The sequence below is a fragment of the Battus philenor genome, unplaced genomic scaffold (genome assembly GCF_028537555.1).
Source record: "Battus philenor isolate CCGP_79_NKW_IND1 unplaced genomic scaffold, ilBatPhil1.0.hap1 SCAF_27, whole genome shotgun sequence".
Taxonomy (NCBI): Eukaryota; Metazoa; Arthropoda; class Insecta; order Lepidoptera; family Papilionidae; genus Battus; species Battus philenor.
The window spans coordinates 522,472-539,423 of record NW_027181690.1 but is presented as its reverse complement, the minus strand read 5'-3'; the positions used below and the strand labels follow the sequence as shown (position 1 = coordinate 539,423).

General features: G+C 35.6%; 1 protein-coding gene across 1 annotated transcript in view; it reads left to right on the top strand.

Annotated features, from left to right (window-relative positions):
- Positions 1-1,510: 1,510 nt before the first annotated feature.
- The window catches only part of yl (Putative vitellogenin receptor yl), a 47,861-nt gene continuing 32,419 nt past the window's right edge, over positions 1,511-16,952 (top strand). The window contains exons 1-11 of the mRNA XM_068769123.1: positions 1,511-1,599; positions 3,272-3,468; positions 5,031-5,194; positions 5,592-5,706; positions 6,202-6,378; positions 9,140-9,273; positions 10,749-10,878; positions 12,765-12,862; positions 14,946-15,053; positions 15,486-15,670; positions 16,136-16,328. Of these exons, the coding sequence (XP_068625224.1) occupies positions 3,273-3,468; positions 5,031-5,194; positions 5,592-5,706; positions 6,202-6,378; positions 9,140-9,273; positions 10,749-10,878; positions 12,765-12,862; positions 14,946-15,053; positions 15,486-15,670; positions 16,136-16,328 (1,500 nt within the window). The 5' untranslated portion in view covers positions 1,511-1,599; position 3,272. The remainder of the gene's footprint in view (positions 1,600-3,271; positions 3,469-5,030; positions 5,195-5,591; positions 5,707-6,201; positions 6,379-9,139; positions 9,274-10,748; positions 10,879-12,764; positions 12,863-14,945; positions 15,054-15,485; positions 15,671-16,135; positions 16,329-16,952) is intronic.

Genomic DNA, 16,952 nt, shown 5'->3' with positions numbered 1-16,952 from the left:
CTGGTTAAGGCGTTTTGTAAAGGAACTGGTTATCTGGTACAATAGTTGCGGTTGCTTAAAATTTAATGTTGAAGAAAAAAATAATCCTCATTTGACTATTGAAATTTATACAAAAAATGAGAGAATCACTAGCAAAGCAAGATTCAATACAATGATCTGGATTTGTTCATTGTATTCCACAGAAGCACCGTTATGACAGTATTGTTTTGCGGTAGAAATCATTTCCATCGCATAGCTTTTCCTGTTCTCTAAAGTTAAAAACCGGTTCAATAATTTTCATTTTCAAAGCAAGTGTGCACAGCGTTTGAGATAACCATATGATTGGTTGAATAATGTTATGTAGGCTTGTACCTTTATCAGGTCTTCGGACGGTGAAAACTTTTTCAATTAAAATTTTTTGTATGTGTCAGTGGTATCCAAGAATAGTTAAAAACTGACTCCTAAAGAAAAAAAAATATAATAACGCTATATTCGATTGGTGCTGGGCTCTATTAGCCTTTCAAGCTTTTACAGCTTCGTCGGACTCAGAACTCGCGGATCCGAAATAATGAATAATAAAAAAAACTTATGTCAAATGTGACGCATAACGTATTGACTGATTGACATCTACTCGGTTGTCAAAGAGAGGTGTGAAACTTTTTCTAACTCAACCTTTAGCTGTATCGATATGAGAGGTGGAATGACATTAAACAAATTCTCTCTTTGTACACTTAAACACACTCTAAAATATAACAATATTAATATTATGTGGTAATACAATTTTTAACTTGAGTTAAAATTTATGGTATTTGTATGTCTATTTAAAAGTTTCATTTAGTTATTTAGATTTCAAAGTAGAAGGATGGACGTTGACGGCTGTACCGAAGTTTTTAACTAGTAAAGCTACCAACGTACTGGAATTACATGTTGTAATTTTTAATAAATAAACAAAATAAACAATCCTCATTGAGAATTAATATATTTTTATGGCTTTTTCTGAATATAGTTTCTGACTTCATGACGTTTAAAAATAGAAATTATTGACATAGATTAATAAGTCAATAGGAAATGATTAAATTAAAAAAAAACTCATTGTTTTATATTTTCTTTGCTATTAAACAATTAGATTTGTTATTATAAAGCGTGATCCTTATTCTAGAATCTCAATTTAAATTATAACGACTATCCGATAAGAGATTTCACATATTGCAAATAATGATCATGAGTCAAATACTGCATATTAGAATCTTTATTGTCATATTTTTTATATTTACTAACCTAAAATATAAACTTTATTGTTTAATGTATTTGTAATGTATGAAATTTATAATGATATTATTTATTTATTCTTTTAGATTTTATAATTTTAATGAAAATGAAAACAAACTATTATTATTATAAAATAACGAATGTAAAACGAATTTAATAATATATGAGATTCTTAAAAATTAATAACTAATAATTGAGGGTATCTACAGTCTTCATAATAAAAGTAGTTGTTACACTTGGTCTTTTCGTAACCACTTTCGCACGTCGCCACATCTTGAACAAAGCTAGTTAACTGAATTGAAAAATAATTTTTAGTTTATTCAAATGAAGTGACGCATTATTCATTTATAGGTAAGCAAAACTATATAACATTTATTAAATATTGTACGAGCGATTTTTTAAGTTTTATGCCATTTATTCGATATTATAAGATTATAGGATTCTATCGATTTTAATTATACTATTTCGGTATTTAAATGTAAATATTTTCTTAAGTGATGTTATTTAAATTTGATTCAGGAAAATAATTTAATCATTACTATGAATAATTTAAATAATGTCTAAGTCTTAATAATTTTTTAATTATTAATTCAATACATTATTATTAAAAAATAAATTAAAATAAAAAAAAAATAAGTAGATTATAATGAAATGATTATTTCGTATTTGTTTAATGTTTTATATATCTATAATATATTGACATCGATTGTAGCACAGATACCCACAAAAATGTTTTGCCTGATATTGTCTACATAAATATTTATTATAAATTATGAATAATAAAGCTATTTCATAATATATTATAGATTAAATTTAACAATATTATTTTTAAAATATTTGAATTGTGTTTCAAATGTTCTTTGGATAATGGAAGAATTTATATCATTATGTCAGCTGATAGACGTTCACTACAAGACATAGGCCTACCACAAAGTCACTACGATGACGTCCATCTAATGAATTTTTTTACATTTAAAAATATTAATTGGAAAAATAGTAATATTGTTTTTTTTTACCAAAAATATATTTATCTTCTGTGCAATTATGTCCTATTTCTTCTAAGCCTTATTCTTGCAGATATTTTTCGTGATAGTTCCCATATTAGTCGTCGAATTTCGGATCGGACTCCTGACTTTGACAATTTCCGCGACTTTTGAATATAACCATATTTCGATGATCGTTTTGGTCCGCATAATACGGCCTTACCAACTTATCTCCTATTAATCTAATATTTTTTTTTATTCAAATTATATAATCATAGCTTTTGTCTAATTTAAATAATTGTTAAAAAGTTAACGATACCTTCATGTCGATGTATAATTTTTTTTGATTTCTTTTATTGTTATTCTTAAATGTAAATAAGGTTATAATTACATAACTTAATACGTTTTATCAATTTAGATACTTATAAACCCGTTTTTAATGTTAAATTGTTAATAGAAATGAAACAGTTGAAAAGTAATTTTTGTTAACCTATATTACACTACAGCAAAACAATAATAAGTAATACATTAAAAATAACTAAAACATAATAAAATTTTGAGATTCGCAAGAACTTTAAAATCGAAAAAAAAAAATAAGATATCAAAATACCTATTTTAATTACGGAGGAGATAAAATAAAAAAATAAAAACATAAATTATGTATTTAACATAACCTAAAAATTAATTTTAAAAATAAACGACACAAAAATCATTGATTCCTAATATTCTAATTAATATACAAACTAATTTGTGTAAATCTACATATAAATTGTTCAAAACATTTATGTTTGTCTCACCTTTTAACATTTAGTTACACAACCCACTCCGTGTGTTGTACGCTACATTCTTTAATATTTTATATTTGAACAAATTTTAATTTGTATATTTGTTTATAAAAACACATTAGAATGAAAAGAACACTAATATTAAAATTTAAATCTACCCACGTGAACGACACATGATAATGTTTTAGATTTATTATTGTGTTATTGTAAATAATAGATATTATTTGAATGTAGCTTTGACAACTGTGTTCGTAGCATGGCGGCGATGTACCTTGTGTTGTGGTCGTGCTTCGCGCTTTGCTTCGGTCAGTTCGAAGACGAAATGCAGTCGTTCGAACCTGAATGCCTCGCCGAGGACGTGTTCCAGTGCCTCGGTGGAGGCTGTGTGCCTCAAGAGGCGTACTGCGACGGAAGAGTGGATTGTGACGACGGCAGCGACGAGAATTTTTGTCGTAATATATTTTTTAACATGTCTTTATTTGTCTGAAGTGGCTGAGGATGCTTGGTCGAAATGTTTTGGAGTAGAGAGCCATAGAGAGGGAGTTTCTCAGAGCTCCAGATTGAATCAGAAATGAATTAAATAGCTCGTGTCACCGACATTGGGTCTGAAGAAACATGGTGGGTAGGTCTCCTAGTTGGTGGACCGACGACGTAGTCAAGATCGGGGGGAGTCGTTGGATGTGTCATCGGTTGACACAGTGATGATGATCATAAGTATGATTAATTAAAATTAATTATTGCTTAAGTAAGCAGAAAAACAATCAAATGCTAAAATTAGCCAGAAAAATAAATCAGCCAGAAATGAGATACTTTCTCATCCGTTATATATAAATTTCATTTAGTCAAAATTGGAACTCTTAAAAGGACTTATTTATTGTCAACTTTTTATTAACCTATTTTATTTTTGATTCTTCTCCGCTTCGCAAGTTGCTATAGTTGTGTAGAAGAAGCAGGAAGAAACTCCACAACAACACATGTTTTAATAAAGTTTAACACAGATGTATTCAAATACACTTTACCAGATAAATGAAATCAAGATAATCAGGTGACATCACTGCCAAGTATTCTCATCATTTAAATATTCGTTTATTCAATAATAAATCTCTTCCATCGATTTCTTGTAGTATGCGTGTCAAATATTGCAAAATTTGTTTAATAATATTTTGCGGAGGATTACAAATCTGATTTCGTTTATTACAAATAAAAATGAATTACAGACTTTATGCAGTCGAATCTTTTAAAATCACGGTCGTCCTCTATCTTTTTAAACGGTTTTATTTAGTTCGACCCGTACGGAATTTATTTGGATCAAAATTAGAAATTGAAATTTAAGCAGTTGTCAGATTGATCTGAAATTTGGTACACACATTTAATTTAGATGACAATACAATATAATAAAATCAATAACACTATAAATTTAAGGTGGCCGCCGATACAAAATGGCGGATTATATATTTTTCCTTAACCCCCTCAATATGGGTATCAAATGAAAGGGCTACACTAGTAAAACACGATGTTTATGTCAAAATTCTAAATTCAAGATGGACGCCGTTCCAATATGGCGGACTAGGTACATATTTTTCCACAACCACCACAATATGGGTATCAAAAAACCGTTTAACTTAAAAGTTTTTTAAACGTATTTATATTTATTATAATTATTGTAAACTTTAAAAACAATATCATAAATAGAGAGATTCGCGGCCCAAAGCCGTAAGTAGCTTGGTCACTCTTTTTAAAAACAAACATATATTCAATATCCGCAACTCTACCCCAAAAGCATCAATAGACGCAATGCTGTGAAAATAACTAAAATACACTATACCAGTTCTATATCAGAGTAAATAAAAAGTTTCATATATATATTATTTTTATAAATTAAATATAATATTACTTAGGATACACGACAATAAATATAATATATTTTCATGTAACTGTCGTACCACATTGTTTTTTTCTTGTCATTTAATAAAAGAATTTGAAGAGAATGAAAAAAAAATGTATGCTCCCTCAGCGAATCACAGTCCGGATGCAGTGCTATGTAATACCACCCACCAATACCTATGTTTGGACAAAAAGCGGTGCATCCCAAATATGTGGGTCTGCAACCAAGAGGTAGACTGTGAAGATGGGAGCGATGAAGTCAACTGTACTTCTCTCCCTAAGCCTGGACTTAACGTAAGTATAACAGAATCAATTTCTCACTAAAATATTTTCTACTATCACATCTTGACAGCAAGAATAGGACCAATATTTAGCTACTTCCGCCATGCAGCAGTAGTCGTGCAACAAAGTGCATCGCCCGCCTGCCCGCTGATAAATGCGCATGCGGCAAACAATGCGAATTACACAACTATCACCATTTAATCACTCAACACGTGTTTCACCCCTCCACGGGGCATCTTCAGGAGTTATGTTACACAGATTAGTGCCAAACACAGAGTGGGGCATTTATCAGCGAGCTGGCGGGCGGTGCACTTTATTGCACGACTACTGCTACATAGCGAAAGTGGCTATACATTAGTCCTTTTCTTACATAAGACAGAGTTAGTACTATATAATGATATTGTTTCAGTCAACCTGCAAAGGATTTGTGTGTGACGGTGGTCGCTGCATCTCGAGCCTGTGGACATGTGATGGAACTTATGATTGCGGTGACCGAACCGATGAGGATATAGAAAACACTTGCAGTGAGTAGATTTAATATTTACGTATATAAATAAATAATTATAAATTAATAATTGAATGAAAAAATATTGGCACTGATCGGTGTAACATTACACCTCAAGGATACCCCGTGGAGGGGTGAAACACACGTTGAGTGAATTAACGGTGGTAGTTGTTTCGCATTGTTTGCCGCACGCGCATTTATCAGCGGGCTGGCGGGCGGTGCACTTCATTGCACGACTACTTCTGCATAGCGGAAGTAGCTATATATTAGTCCCTTTTTTAGTTAGTGTTAACCCTTTCGTAACCAGCGCCAAATAAAGCTGGCATCCATTTGCTCTTTCATTTGTCTCTTTCTTACTTATTATATATGTTTACACAGAACCACGAAAGGTTTGTTTACTTTTTGCAGATGAAATTTAGGCGTTACGAGTTTATTTTTGTTTATTTTATTTATCATGTGTCTGTCACTGTTTTTATAACCTTTTGATCGATATGATTTAATGCATTTTTAACAGGACATGCGTTACTCCCGCACACGGTTAACGATGGACTCGGATGTCGTGAGTTCGTGGGAGTGGGTCCGAGGAACTACAGGTGTTTGGACTACTCGTTCTGCCTGGTCGAGGAGCAGATGTGCGACGGTATCATGGACTGCAGGGACGGCAGTGATGAGGGGGACTTCTGTATCAAGTGTAAGTTATATATATATTTCTTTTTGGAAAGCCCAGGCTTTCTGCAAAGGTACCTACGATGACAGGTCCTGCGCTGCCATTCATTCTGCGGGTTCCCCAAACCTTAACTATGTGGACGGTCCACCTAGAGAAGGCCTATCCACGCTGCGTCTAACTACTTGTGGTCGTCATTCGAGAACCTTTCGACCTTAATGCCCATCGCTTGCACGAGTGATACGCCTCGCTCACTGCCATTTCAGACAGCCAATGTATATATATATATATATATATATATATATATATATATATATATATATATATATATTTACATTTATGATTAAACATCGTCAAAAATTATTACAAAAAAATACAAATCATTTTAATCAATCACTTTAATTCTAGGAACACTTTATGCAACACATACTCTTATTTTTTACGGAAAAATACATCTATTGTCTTTTGGGTAACGTTTTGTCTACGTTCTTGTAAAATACGTTCATAACACCCAACACTGTTTTTAATTGATGGTCAAGACACCATAGAGAAGTTGATGACTACATTATAACAGGTTGTCAAATATCTCCCTTCCGCTTTTTTGCTCTTTATTCAATGCTTTATAAAAAGTGTTACAGTGATCGGATTTAGTTCAAATATGCGCCGTTTTGTTCGATAATCTGTTTCCATCTAGACGGCAACTTCATAATACCTCCCTCGTAGAAGCCCCCCTCCTTATTTGCGAAGAACTCGGACAGCCACTTTTCACAAACCTCTTTTGAGTTCAACTTTACACCACCAAGGGCGTTCGCCATGGACAGGAACAGGTGGTAATCACTTGGCGCTATGTCCGGGCTATATGGTGGATGTGATAAAACCTCCCATCCGAGCTCCCGTAGCTTCTGACGAGTCATCAACGAAGTGTGTGGTCGGGCGTTGTCCTGGTGGAACACTACACCCTTCCTGTTGGCCAATTCTGGACGCTTCTGGTCGATCGCCTGCTTCAAGCGGTCCAGTTGTTCGCAGTAGATAGTAGAATTAAGCGTCTGGCCATATGGGAGCAGCTCATAGTGGATGATTCCCTTCCAATCCCACCAAACACACAGCAAAACCTTCCTGGCCGTCAATCCCGGCTTGGCCACTGTTTGGGACGATTCACCGGCCTTCGACCACGACCGTTTTCGCTTGATATTGTCGTATGTGATCCATTTTTCGTCGCCAGTCACCATCCGCTTCAAGAATGGGTCGAGTTCGTTCCGTTTCAGCAGCATATCGCAGGCGTTGATTCGGTCCAGAAGGTTTTTTTGCGTCAAATCATGCGGCACCCAAACATCAAGCTTTTTTTTGTATCCAGCCTTCTGCAGATGGCTTAAAATGGTTTGGTGACTAACTTCCATCTCCTGGGCGATGTCACGAGATGCCACATGCCGGTCTAACTCGATGTAGTCCATGATTTGATCGGTATTTGATCGGAGGTCTTCCGCCGGCTGGCTTATCCATGGTGTCGTTTTCGCCGGCTCTGAATCGTCGAAACCATTCCTCCGCGGTTCGAAGTGATAGAGTACCATCCCCCAAAACACCATTAATCTCACGGAACGTTTCTCTAGCGGATTTGCCTTTAACGAAGGAAAACTTTAAAATAGCGCGAATTTCGGCGTTAGTGAACTCCATGTTTACACGTCTATAACTGTTGAACGCAATATCCAAACTAATCATGCATAGCGTCGTTTTGTAGGTTATGTCAAGACCTTTCAAATTATGTATAGTATTGCCAGATACGAGCTCTGTAGCGCTTTGTACATAGCCGCGAAATTCAAAAGACAAAAAGGCGGAAGGGAGATATTTGACAATCTATTATTTATACGCACTCTTTCGCGTAATTCGAGGCATTTGAGCGCGAAATTTGCAATTCGCGTTATAGTGAAACCGCGTATAACGGGGTCGCGTAAAGCGGGGTGTTACTGTATATTTATATAGTTTTACAGTTAGATTCTGTTTGGAATTTGCCATGGTAGTTAATGGTAAGTATAGTTTAATCAGAGACGTATTTAGCCGGGCTATTATTTGTTATTTTTTGCGATGAAGGTAGGTCCCTGAGTAATTGGACCGACGACATAGTTAAGGTCGCTGGAAGTCGCTGGAAGTCACTGGAAGTTGATGGAAGTTACTGGAAGTCGGTCATCTGGACGCTCGTTGGGGGAGGCCTATGCCTATTGCAGGGCTTCTATAGGCTGACATAATGATGATGTTGATGATTGGTGAACGGTTAATTTTATTTTATTGAAATCACCTTACTGTCTTTTTAAAAAGAATTTGAAAATGTACACTATTATTAATTATACACGATTATTGGTTATATGTGTGAAGCCGTTATGGGGTACAATATGTACTTTATTTGTCAGCAAAAAGTTTAAAAGATTTTATACCAATTTCAAATCTTGTATAAAGTGATCACTATGAAATATGTTACATTAATCGCTGGTGATGAAATAGGAATATGAAACGTAGTCGCATCTATTAAGAAAGTTCAAGGTCAAAGTCAAGTAATGGAGGGGGCCGAGTTCGGAGCTTTATTGCTCTATAGGAAAACCAAGGTCATCAGCTCGAAGAATTATTCGTGGGCCGTTGGGAACGAAAGGTTCTAGAGGGCGGGTGAATAGGCACTCCACTGAACCGACGAAACATCTTGTCGATCATTGAAGAAGGTCTATGCCTATAGCTTCTATCAACTGTTGTGATGATGACAAATTCTATATTTTTAACATTGCATTTATTATCTTAATAACAGGGCATACGATGTGTTCAAACTTTACGTGTGGTGGGAACGATTCGGCTTGCAGTCCAGAGCGCGAAGGCCCTGGTTGCATCTGTCTCCTTTCCAACACTTTGCAGCAGTATAACTATACCAGTAAACGATGCCAGGTAAGTTCGTCTCGATCAGACTACTTCTAAGTTAGATTACTTGAATATTTAAGTAATAATAAAAAATTGCGATTTTTGAGGACATTTTTTGGTCTCGTTTGGAAGTTTCATATGCATTTATAGTACCCGGCGATAAATATTGCACATCAACGTTTGGAAAGAGACAGTCGGCTAATTTCGGCTTTGTAGAGCGTGATCTCTGTCACACGAAATACAAACAGTCCGGTATCTATTAGGAGCTGTTAAAACAAGTATCGAATCAAAATAAAAATAATAATAATTCTAATTCTCAGTTACTTCCATTTCACCATATTATTTTTATTTTTATTACAATATCTCATTTTAACAATAGGTATAATGGTGTTTATTATGTAGTTGTAATTTTCCTAAATAATTAAATACGTAAACATAATTTGAACATGTTATATTTATTTTATTTTACCCCAATCTAAAGCCATCACTTATAGAAAAATTGGTGTATTTTATACAAAGAATAAAAGTAATTATCAAAAGAAGCAAATGATACTTGTTGTAACAGCTCCTAATAGATACAACAATAGGTGCGACAGAGATAAGGCTCTACGAAACCGAAATTAGTCGATTGTCTCTTTCCAAAGGTCAATGTGCAATATTTATCGCCTTGTATTATATTTTGTTGAAGGTTGCCTTTATATCCTATTTCAACCTTAAAAATTATCATACAGGGTAAAATTCACGGAAGGTGAAGGTCTAGTAGAAGACGAGTGTCCTGACTGAAAAACTTACATCAGTAGCTTTGGAAAGAACATACGTTCGATTCTTTTTTTATAAGGATCTTTATTCCACTGACATTAGCGCCTTTGTTTTTATATTTACGTTTAATATTTCCGATTTATTTTTTCGCTCACACTTTTGCATCTTACAATGTTTACTAAGTCTCCTGATCTATTTTAACGACGCCATAACAATGTTCAGTTTTTAAAATTACGTTTTGCACGAACACTTTCTTCATCACTATTCCATATTGCCATCATCTGGTTATCACTGTACTTCGTGTGATGTTAAAGAGACACGTTATGTGTTGATGGAATGTGTCAAGAATCGAATAAAAGACTCAATGTAGCAATTAAAATATAATCTATAAGATGTTAGTACCGCACAAAATGTTTTATCAAAATCACAATTAGAAGTTGCTAGATTATTTTGAAGATTTACGTCTTGCGTCAATAGTGATTATTAAATAATTTTATATTGCAGTACACGCCGAGAAATATTGCACATCGACTTTTGGAAAGAGACAATCGTCTAACTTCGGCTTCGTGGAGTGTTATCTCTTTCGCACGAAATACATCGACTGTCAAAACGTTATATAGGTAGTGTGGGACAGAGATAGTGCTCTACGAATCCGAAATAAGCCGATTGTCTCATTCCAAAGGTCAAGAATATAATACTAATAAGAATGCTGAAGAATATAACAGATAATGAATGTTTATCAGAACGTGGACGCATGTCAGCAAGCCAGACCTCAATGCTCTCACACCTGCATCGATCGCGGAGGACATTTTGAGTGCCAATGCGACCCCGGCTACGTGAGGGATCCTCTGGAGTACCTCTGCTATGCGCCAGGTATGTGGTGATAACCTTAGACATGCAAAAGCATGTCGACCATATTCTATTATGACTTTATTTCCCCTGCCAAATGTATAGGCAGGGACGTTACATCTTTCTCTTTTCTTTCCTTATAATCTCTCTCTTTTTCTTCACATCCTTCAAAGAATCTTTCATTCTTTACTTTCTGATCTTCTTTCACACATCTCCTTACTACCCTCATCTTCTTTACTGAATACATTTGGTTCTCACATCACAGCATATATATTTTACGATTGTACTTTAAAATTTTTTTTAGCTTTGTATTAATTTTTTTCTAACCAAGTAGATGTTTGGCCCTTATGTCGAAATGTGAAACGGGTATTATTTGCTAGTTATAGCTCAAGCTTAGGTCCACTTGTGGGCCTACCAAAAAAAGAGCCTTCGGAGTCGCGGGTGCTTAGAGTGGGGCCCTAAACTCCCACTAACTTAAGCGACTCTGTAGCGGACGATTGATCGATGTGGTCTCGACCCATTGTGTTAACACCAGGAGGGTTTCGGGAGTAGGATCGACTACCCATACTATGGGACACGCTATCTGAATTATTAAAACTCGAGGGAAGATAGATACCGCGGTACCCCACAGCGCGCAGAGGGCTTTAGTGGGTAGGAATACCACATAACCCTGTCCTCCCCCCAGAGGTAGAGTATCTTAAACATCCGTCAGATCCCCCCCCCCCGAAAAAAATCCACTCGTCCCCACTTTGGACCTAAATCTGAAGTATCAAACTCAAGGCCCACAGGCCACATGTGACCCGAGATTAACATATTTGCGCCCGAGATTCAACGCAAGGTGAAAATAAAATAGTAATGTGAATTAGAAATGAACTTGACATATGAAGTTATAATATACTTTATTCATGAAAATATGGATCATTTTAATCGATATGAAATTTCACGACAAATAGAAAATACAGTATCAGACCAGTGATGACAAGTAACATCATTTAAATAATATTTTCACATTATATAAGTTTATTACAATTTACTAGGCAAAATGAAAATATTTGTTTCTATGATCCATGATTTTATTGGCGGAACACCTCAAGCTTTGAGTTTGTATGATTCTCTCTAGGACTGGTAATTATTAGAGGTAATGACAACCCGGAATCCAAAATAGAAATGTGTATATTGATCAAACTTAGCCCATATTCATACCGATTCTTAAAACTACGAAAACAATATTCAACCAATCAAAACCGTCAGCCAATCACAAGGCGAGAAGTAATGTAGAGCGCCATCTCTCGGTAGATGTAAACACAGAGCGCTCTGGCGAGGGATTCCCCTGTTCGATGCGCAGCTGACGATGACGTAATGGCAACAATTCTCAACCTTTTTTATTCATTACCCCTTCTAAGCATTACTTAAATTCTTCCGACCGTCTATGTAACATAATATTAATATTCAAGCGAAAGAGTTAAAATCATTTTGAGTCCAATTTTGAATTTCGAAGGCGACACCTTGACAATCAAATTGCACCCTTGTGAGGCGTGGTTTCCAATTTGAGAAACGCTCCATGGTATCTCAATCCGGTGAAAAATGTTTAATGGCATAAAAAAAACATGTAGGTTTTTCGATCGAATTTTCTGCTCACAAATAATGCGCGGGAAGCGACAAATAAAAATCAATAATTGTTTTTAATCACAACATCTGCAAGCAAAGCGATCTTATACTAGCGCACTACATCTGGATTGTCTTAAATACGCATTTACAATGGTCGCCATCTTGAATTATTTCTTAATGTTGCCATTTAGTTTCTCAAAGTCCCTACAAATTTCAGTGGCTTTGCCGTAAATAAAATCAAAATAAGAATTTACTGAAGTTTGATGTTTTTTTATGATGGCAAATGTCATTCACCTGTCCAGGTGTGGAGGCGCTGCTGTTCTTCAATACGCAAACAGACATACGATACGTGACCGTCAAGTCCAAGCAACAGGTCGTCGTAAGCACCGGAATTAAACAGGTAACAGATAAATATAATTTAGTTAAACATTAACAGTTTTTTAATAATATGGTTTTCCAACAGGTGCAGTACCCGGCGATTAATATTGCATATCGATCTAGAAAGAGACAATCGTTATCTCTGTCGCACGAAATGCAGCGACTGACAAAACGTCACATATATATCTCTCTCAATATTTATCGCCGAGTATTGTATGTATCTTTTAGGTAAACCAGCAGTATATAAGTCAAAAGTTTTCGTTTAAATCAGTGATTCCCAAAGTGGTCTATATCAACCCCTAGAGGTCTATGACAACCTGCAAGGGGTCTACGTCAGCGAAAAAAAAATTGAGGGTCCATGAAATGAAAATGGGGTCCACGATAGTGGATCTCAACACATACACTGATAGTACCTATTTACTTACATCATGATATCTTATAATATCAAAATATTTACATTATTTATAAAAGTACCTATGAAGTACAAAAATTATTATATATATGTGTTAAAATTATTACATATGTTTATAAAACTGTGTAAGTTGTAGGATGTTGGTATTCGCTTTGTGGTCGCAATACATTTTGAACTTGTAAAAACCTGGGAGTCACAGTCTCAGAGCTTAGGTAAGTAGGGGGTCTACCCAACACGGAAAAACATGGCAAGGGGTCTACGACACATTACACACACATGGTTTAAATAATGACCTTTTATAGATGTTTCTTTATAGAATGTGAAAGATCATCGATGACACATCAGAAAGAAAGATTATCGATGACACATCAGAAAGAAAGATTATCGATGACACATCGATTAAGGATCTTTCACAACTTTTATAAAAAAAAAAAACATCAAATACGAAGAGAAAAGTGATCGCACGTAAGAAACATCTGGCTTTTATGACTTTAGAAACCAGAGCAGCTCATAATTTAAAAATGTTTCCTTCGGCACGATATATTCTTTATTAAAAGGTTTTATTTAGTTAGACCCGTACGGAATTTGTTTATTTAGATCAATATTAGAAATTGAAATTTAAGCACCTTCCCGTTGTCAGATTGATCTGAAATTTGGTACCCACATTTAATTTAGATGACAATACAATATAATAAAATCAATAACATTATAAATCTAAGATGGCCGCCGATACAAAATGGCGGATTACATATTTTTCCTTAACCCCCTCAATATGGGTATCAAATGAAAGGGCTACACTAGTAAAACACGATGATTATGTCAAAATTTAAAATTCAAGATGGACGCCGTTCCAATATGGCGGACTAGGTACATATTTTTCCACAACCACCACAATATGGATATCAAAAAACCGTTTAACTTAAAAGTTTTTTAAATGTATTTATTCTAATGGGCTATTACAAGCACTTTCGAATCGTTTATCAGCATAAAATATAGGCGGTTGTCCCTACAGGAAGCTACCATCAGCTCAGAAGGCAGTTCTGCTGAGAGCCGACGAGAAACTCAACAGTTGCTCTTTACAAATATAGTTTTATAAAGAGCGCGCGACAATAATTAACTTCCCGAGCGAGCAGCGACAACATTTAATTCCACGCATTAACATCAGTATAGTATTCTTGGATAGAATAATATACTTTTATCAACGTTTTTTTAATATTGGATTTAAATCTGTACAATGGCAGATCTGAAATTAACTGTGGAATTTGATCGTACATACCTTGTACCATAAACGATTTATTTAATTTTTGAAGATAACACTGTTTCTATGACAGTTCTTTTTAAATAAATTTGGATGTTATCTGTAATCTGTTATGGTGTGGTGGACACAAAGAGATATAATATTGATGGAACTACGAGGTACCAGAGCGATAGGCAGACCTAATGCCAGATGGGCTGACAAGATCGTGGCTACACCAGGTCACGAGTGGCTTAAAAACTATGGAGGAGGCTTTTACCCTGAGGGACCCCCTCATACCCCCATATAAACTTAGTACAAAATTATCAAAACTATTATTTAAAATTACTAATTTTACGTCATTTGTATGTAATGAAATAAAGCTTTATTATTATTATTATTATTATTGGTATGGTAATCTGTTTTTCACAAAAAAATTATGTTTTTTGGTGTTACCAGGCACATGGCGTATCTTACGATGGCAGCCATCTTTACTGGGTGGAAACGGCGCAGGGGCACCAGTCTATAGTCAGAGCTCAGCTGGACAATATCCACGACTCTAAAGAGGTGAGTAACTGTCCTCATCACTTCAGCTGCAGGACGCCCACTGTTGGACAAATACCATCCCCAGAAAAATTCAATAGCACTGATATTAAACCCTGATATGGTCGTCACCTTGGTGGACATTCTACGCAGTATTGGCTGGTCTGTGGTCTCTAGAAATTCAAGCTCCCAGAAGACGCTTTGCTATGTGGCTTGCCTACTTCCACTTGGGTGTGGAAGTAAATGTATGATCAACTAATAAGAGCTCGTATTATTTACGTATCACCATCATCACATCGGTAGACGCCTACTAAAAGGACTATAACCCTCCTTTCCCCCACTTAAACCTAATGGATGCCTCAAAAAAGAAGGGGGGGAGGGGGTATCCATGTCGCATCAACCGGTTCATGGTATACGTTTGTTATACTCTAACAACTAAATTATATTTTTGTCCAGGTGCTTGTGGGGTTAGGTCTTGAGGACCCAGGCGACGTGGCAGTAGACTGGCTGGGTGGCAATATCTACTTCAGCGACTCCGCGAGGAGAATCATATCCGTATGCAAGACCGACGGTTCGGTCTGTGCGACCATACCCACGGAGACCAGACGCCCGAGATATGTGACCCTCGATGTGAATCGTGGGTAAGTGGCTAAATTTTGTTAATCTTAATGAAGTTTATAGAGGTTAACAGACGACGAAGAATTGATCGTGTGAGGAAGATGGAATATTCAATGACTGCGCTTGCGACTCATTTAAATAATGCAAAAATGGAAATTTGAAGTTTTTTTCAGTCATATTTGTAAGCGACTTCGTGTCGAGTATGCGCATGCGCATATGCGCGTGTGCGCGTGTGTGTGTGGATACTTTAGGAATCGTGGAAGTTTCTCTATCCTAATTGAAATTAAAGCTTGTATGCAGTAAACCTCATTCCGAAACTGACTGTTCTGAACATCATTAATGCTCATATTTCTAAAAGTACATGACTATTATACACCTGATGGAATATATGAAAAGTTCTCTGAGTTGTAGCTCGAAATCCATCGACAAGTTTCAAGTGGCAGCTACAATACCATTACTAAAATTGTATTCTTTTTTATTTCCTCCAGAATGATGTTCTGGTCGGACTGGCACAAGCAGGCCGTTATCATGAAGGCTCGCATGGACGGCATGGGAGCTGACGTGCTCGTGGAAGGGTTGCAGACCTTCGCCACAGGCCTGGCGGTGGACGCTCCCAACCAACGCTTGTACTTCGTCGACGGCACCGTCCAAGTTGTCAAGATCGATGACGGGAAAACCTATGTTTGTATTTTCTAATTCTTAATTTAAAATTACATGATCTTCCTTTGTGTTATTACAATAAATAACAAATATTATTGATTTATCGATGATTATCTTTAATCTTACTAAGATACTGTTCACGAGTTGTATTGTTTATTTATTTATTCATATTTTTATCTAGATTTAGAGCAGAGATTCTGCAGACTTTTTCCAGAAGCTTCTGGTTGATTCCCTGAAGCTACATTTCTCCCATTTACTAAACTCTGCGTAAATGTGGAGATATATAGCTATGAAAATTTAAATATGAAATCCCAAAATCGAATTAATAATTTTCGAAAATAAAGAATGACGTTTGATTAATTATTTATTAGAATGTGCTGTGAGAGGATATAAAAAAAGTAAAATTAACCCATCAAAAAATAATTCCATACAACTTTACTTGTTTCATTTAACATTAATCATGTACTCACTGAATTATGACCCAAACAATCCTTTCATCATTTGTGTGAGATATGAGAAGAGAAGGAGAGCTTTACTTTATAATAACAGTGCTACCGTAATCGCTGTACCGCGCCTTAGGTATGCAAACGGCGAGACGAAAGGGAGGGGAGTATCGACCACTTTGTTCCGTTGAAAGTAAGAAGA